This window comes from Poromitra crassiceps, assembly GCF_964638095.1.
Source record: "Poromitra crassiceps genome assembly, chromosome: 23".
In the NCBI taxonomy this organism is placed as follows: domain Eukaryota; kingdom Metazoa; phylum Chordata; class Actinopteri; order Beryciformes; family Melamphaidae; genus Poromitra; species Poromitra crassiceps.
The window spans coordinates 2,384,980-2,389,979 of NC_139639.1; the positions used below are offsets into that span (position 1 = coordinate 2,384,980).

Sequence of the window (5,000 nt, forward strand, 5' to 3'; positions counted from 1 at the left end):
ACACACACACACACACACACACACACACACACACACACACACCTCACTACTCACAAACACATTCGCTCTACAGGGCCGATTAGTCATGATCACCAGCCTGTCATACGCACTTCTTATTGGTCCCCTGCTGTGAGACATGTGACTATGTACATGTGACCGCGCACAGCTTTGTGATGTCACAGCGCTACAGTGATGTCACACTTGCCATGTAAAAGTCCGATGTGGGGACAAATCCGAACAAAACTGCATTCCCAGCCTACCAACACGAGGGCCGCAGGTTCGAGCCCCCGTGTCACCTCCGGCGTGGTCGGGCAATCCATACAGGCACATTTGGCAAGGGCAACCTAAGTGTCCTGCCCATAGTGCCTCCTCTGGTGGGTCTGGGGCACCTGGTCGTGGGGGGAGGGGAACTGGGGGGGAATATCATGATCCTCCACACGCGCTACCTCCTGATAGTGGAACTTCTCGCTGTCAGGTGGAAAGAAGGTTGTGTTCTGCTTCTTGTCTCACCTGTCTGTGACGTGGTGACATTGACCACCACCGTCCCTCTGGGCGTAGGACTCAGGTCCGACACTCCGTTCTGGCTCTCGATGGTGAAGCTGTAGTTGGAGTCGGGCTGCAGGTCGGTGACCAACACCGTGGTGGACGAGACGCCGAACTGCCGCGGCACGAAGTGGACGCTGCTCCCGCACGGCACGCACTTCCTGTTGTCCCCGGTGCACTTCCTGCAGTGGAGGCTGTAGGCGATGTCCCCGCGGCCCCCCGTGTCCCGGGGCGCCGACCACTCCAGGGTGAGGCAGGTCTCGTTCACCGTGGAGATGGGGTTCTCCGGAGCGGACGGAGGACCTAAGGGAGGACAGGGCAGCATGTCTTAGTGCAGTTTATCAAAATCTAAAAATCTTGTTTGTTTTTTTGTTGTTGTTTTTTTTGCGACACTGATTGGCTGAAGGTGTTGTCTGTCAAGGCAAGTAGTCCCTCCCACTGAAATGGCTGTGTGGGAACAGAGAATGTGAGGTCAGGTTCTATCAGGATGGTTTTGACCAGGCTAATTGATCATCATTGAGTGTAACCTGTGGGGTTAGATAGAGTATTTAAAAAGAGAGTAAGTGACAGTTTTGCCAGATGGCAGGTCAAATCTTTCAAGCACACAGATAGAACCTTATCATTTCAAGATCACCAAATATTGAACGATAATCTTTTCCCCAAATGGACATATCGCATTCGCTCGATGTTCTATCATTAGCAAATTAATTGCAGCTCTTTGGAGTCAAAATTTGCATGATTTAATTTAAAATGAATTGACTGACCCCAGCCAGAGGGTGGACACTTGGCGGTAGATTAATGAGTAGTTTAGGACTGGACGGTGATTGAAAGAGATCGGCTAATTGGAAATTTAATGGTATGAGAATAAAGCAATTATATTAGGCAATAGACTTTTAAAGCTAAAATCCATCTTTAAAACTAATATTTTATCCATATGATCTTCAGTAGTCCAGATTTGTGGGGAGCCCAAACTTCAGCATGTGATGTTAACTGACTATTGAAGCTGCTCTTTAGACAATGAATAGTGATCTATGGACAGTAATCCATAGACAGTGATCTAGTGATCTATAGACAGTGATCTAGTGATCTATGGACAGTGCCCCGGGTGATTTCCTCTGAACTCACATAATCAATGTCTCCATCATTTCCAAGGGAGCCGCCACACCAAGTGTCTCTTGACAACATCGCAAATTCTGATTATTATACCGTTATTAGAATTGTTGGTGCTGAAGTTCATAGTTAATATATTTGAATTCTGGTTTGAAGCAGATTTTCTTTGAAGCAGAACAGTGAATTCATAACCAACGTTTTAAAGGCGTATTCTGTCTGAACATGACCAGCCGTCATTCTACTTTAAAGCCCATTAAAACACTTTATACCAGTGATTCTCAACCTTTTTCATATCAAGGACCCCCAATTCAGTCCACATTAGGTCCATGGACCGGCCCATTTGATGAGATCTTGTATTCGGACCCAAATCTGAAGACATTTTTTCTTGTTAGATACAATTTTGTCCAGAATCCCATGACTATCTGTGGTTGTAGGTAGAGAGAGAACATAAACTAGGCTCAAAACAGTCATCCTTCTGCATTCTCTAACTGTGCTGACTAACTCCTTGTGAATGTCACATGCTGAAGTTTAACAATGCATCCATTTGCTGGGGACCCTCTGGAACACCCTGAAGAACCCCCTGGTGGGCCTCAGACCACACGTCGAGAGCCACCGGGTTATAATGATCATTATGTGTCTCTGTAGTCACACTTGCTGTACATGTGATTCTAGCATGCTTCTGATGATGTATGAGTGCACTTCTCAGACACATAGTCACGAGCATGAGTGAGTGTGTGTGACTGTGTGTGTGTGTGTGTGTGTGTGTGTGTGTGTGTGTGTGTCAGTGTGTGTGTGTGTGTGTGTGTGTGTGTGTGTGTGTGTGTGTGTGTGTGTGTGTGTGTGTGTGTGTCAGTGCGTATCTGTGTGTGTGTGCTTCCAGGAGGGGCACAGCAAGGCGTGTGTGTGGGAGGTGGCAGCTACCCATTGAGCCTGACATCTCATCAGGTCCTGGCTGAGCGCTGGACCCCCAGGGGGCCGCGGGCCGAGCCTGGGACTTTTCCTGATTAGCCTTCCCAGCGGCAAGCCTCTCTAAAGGGCAGCGGGGGCGGGGAACCGCCGGGCACGGGGATGGGGGAGGGGATGGAGGCCACGCCGGGGATAATTGAAGCTGTCGGGTCATCAATCTGCAGATAGGGGTGTGGCTCAATGCTGTCTTCTCTCCTCCTGCTCCGCCCCCCACTTCTCTATAGGCCCCATCATCATTTCCTGGCTACTGAGCTGCCGTTTATGGCGTTGAGGTCATGTGACGCTGAGGTCATGTGACGCTGACAGTCTGATTTCCTCTCCGTGTTCTGTTCTCTCTACCTCTGTTTTTCACCCGTTTATTTATTTCACCTTTTCTCATCTTCGTTTCTCAGGAGAGCGAGAAGAGAGTGACAAGATTGAGTGGGGAGCAAGGATGACTCTGTGTGTGTGTGTGTGTGTGTGTGTGTGTGTGTGTGTGTGTGTGTGTGTGTGTGTGTGTGTGTGTGTGTGTGTGTGTACGTCTGAACGACTCGTTACTCATTTCCAGCTGATATCACCTGTCACATCTCACCTGCCGCAACGATTAATGAGTGTAATCTCCCGTTAACTGATAATGGGTTTGGGTCTCTCCTGTATGTCTCTATGTGTGTGTGTGTGTGTGTGTGTGTGTGTGTGTGTGTGTGTGTGTGTGTGTGTGTGTGTGTGTGTGTGTGTGTGTGTGTGTGTGTGTGTGTGTGTGAGAGAGAGAGAGAGAGAGAGAGAGAGCAGGTTCGTTTTTTTCCTCTTTTTCTGTCTCTTTCTCCTTCTGTCTCCATGTCACTGTCCTTCCTGCCCTCACTGCCTCTCTCTCTCTCTCTCTCCCTCTCAGTCTATCTCTCTCTGTCCCGCTCTCTCTCCCCATCTCAACCTGTTGGTGAGGAGGATGTGGTTCAGACAGAAATGTATATAGTCTCTACCAGAGTATCACCAGTATCACTTCTCTCATGTGAGCCATCCGCAGACTCTAACCACACGGCCAGCCAAAGTGCATATAGGTATCTCTAGTGCTGTGTAACCCAATAGCAGCTGAGGAAGAGGAGGAGGAGGAGGGAAGGATGGATGTATAGCGACATGCGTCATGTCTGCCATGACTAACTGATGGAATGAAGGTCAATGTAACTTTATTTTTTTTAAAGATCATTTTTTGGGGGCATTTTGGCAGGACAGTAGGCAGACAGGAAAGGTGGTGAGAGAGAGAGGGGACGGGTCGGATTCGAACCCGGGTCGGCCATGCCAAGGCCCGGGCCTTCGTGGTACGCGTGCTCCCAGGTGAGCCAGGTGAGCACAAGGCTCAATGCAACTTCAAGTCGTTTTACACCAACATGCTACAAAAATGAAGTTGCTGAATAATGTCAACTATGCTTGAATCTGCATGACTGGAAGTGTAGTATTTGGCTGTGTGTGTGTGTGTGTGTGTGTGTGTGTGTGTGTGTGTGTGTGTGTGTGTTTGCATGTGTGTGTGTGTGTGTGTGTGTGTGTGTGTGCTGTGTGTGTGTGTGTGTGTGTGTGTGTGTGTGTTTGCATGTGTGTGTGTGTGTGTGTGTGTGTGTGTGTGTGCTGTGTGTGTGTGTGTGTGTGTGTGTTGTGTGTGTTTGTGTGTGTGTGTGACTCACGTGTGCAGGCCATGGCACGCGGGTCGGCCTCAGCACGGTAGAAGCCTCTCTCACAGACGCACTCGGAGGCCTGCTCCAGGTGAGACGAGCTGTGAGGGGGACACTTGGTGCAGTAGGCGTCGGTGGCCGAGGCCTTGTAGGTCCCGGGTCTGCAGGCTGGGGACAGGAGACAGAGACACACAGGGTCAGAGGACAGGAGACAGACACACACAGGGTCAGAGGACAGGAGACAGACACACACAGGGTCAGATGGGGACAGGAGACAGAGACACACAGGGTCAGAGGACAGGAGACAGACACGCACAGGGTCAGAGGACAGGAGACAGACACACACAGGGTCAGAGGACAGGAGACAGACACACACAGGGTCAGAGGACAGGAGACAGACACACACAGGGTCAGATGGGGACAGGAGACAGAGACACACAGGGTCAGAGGACAGGAGACAGACACACACAGTGTCAGATGGGGACAGGAGACAGACACACACAGGACAGGAGACAGACACACACAGGGTCAGATGGGGACAGGAGACAGAGACACACAGGGTCAGAGGACAGGAGACAGACACACACAGGGTCAGATGGGGACAGGAGACAGAGACACACAGGGTCAGAGGACAGGAGACAGACACACACAGGGTCAGATGGGGGCAGGAGACAGAGACACACAGGGTCATATGGGGACAGGAGACAGACACACCCAGGGTCAGAGGACAGGAGACAGACA

At 50.3% G+C, this 5,000-nt stretch overlaps 1 protein-coding gene across 1 annotated transcript in view; it reads right to left on the reverse strand.

The window, feature by feature from the left end:
* The window catches only part of LOC310797220 (ephrin type-A receptor 3-like), a gene marked incomplete at both ends in the record, with an annotated part of 146,449 nt that overhangs the window by 66,482 nt on the left and 74,967 nt on the right, over window positions 1-5,000 (reverse strand). Inside the window, 2 exons of the mRNA XM_083659570.1 lie at window positions 511-846; window positions 4,272-4,427. Coding sequence (XP_083515696.1) covers window positions 511-846; window positions 4,272-4,427 — 492 coding nt within the window. The remainder of the gene's footprint in view (window positions 1-510; window positions 847-4,271; window positions 4,428-5,000) is intronic.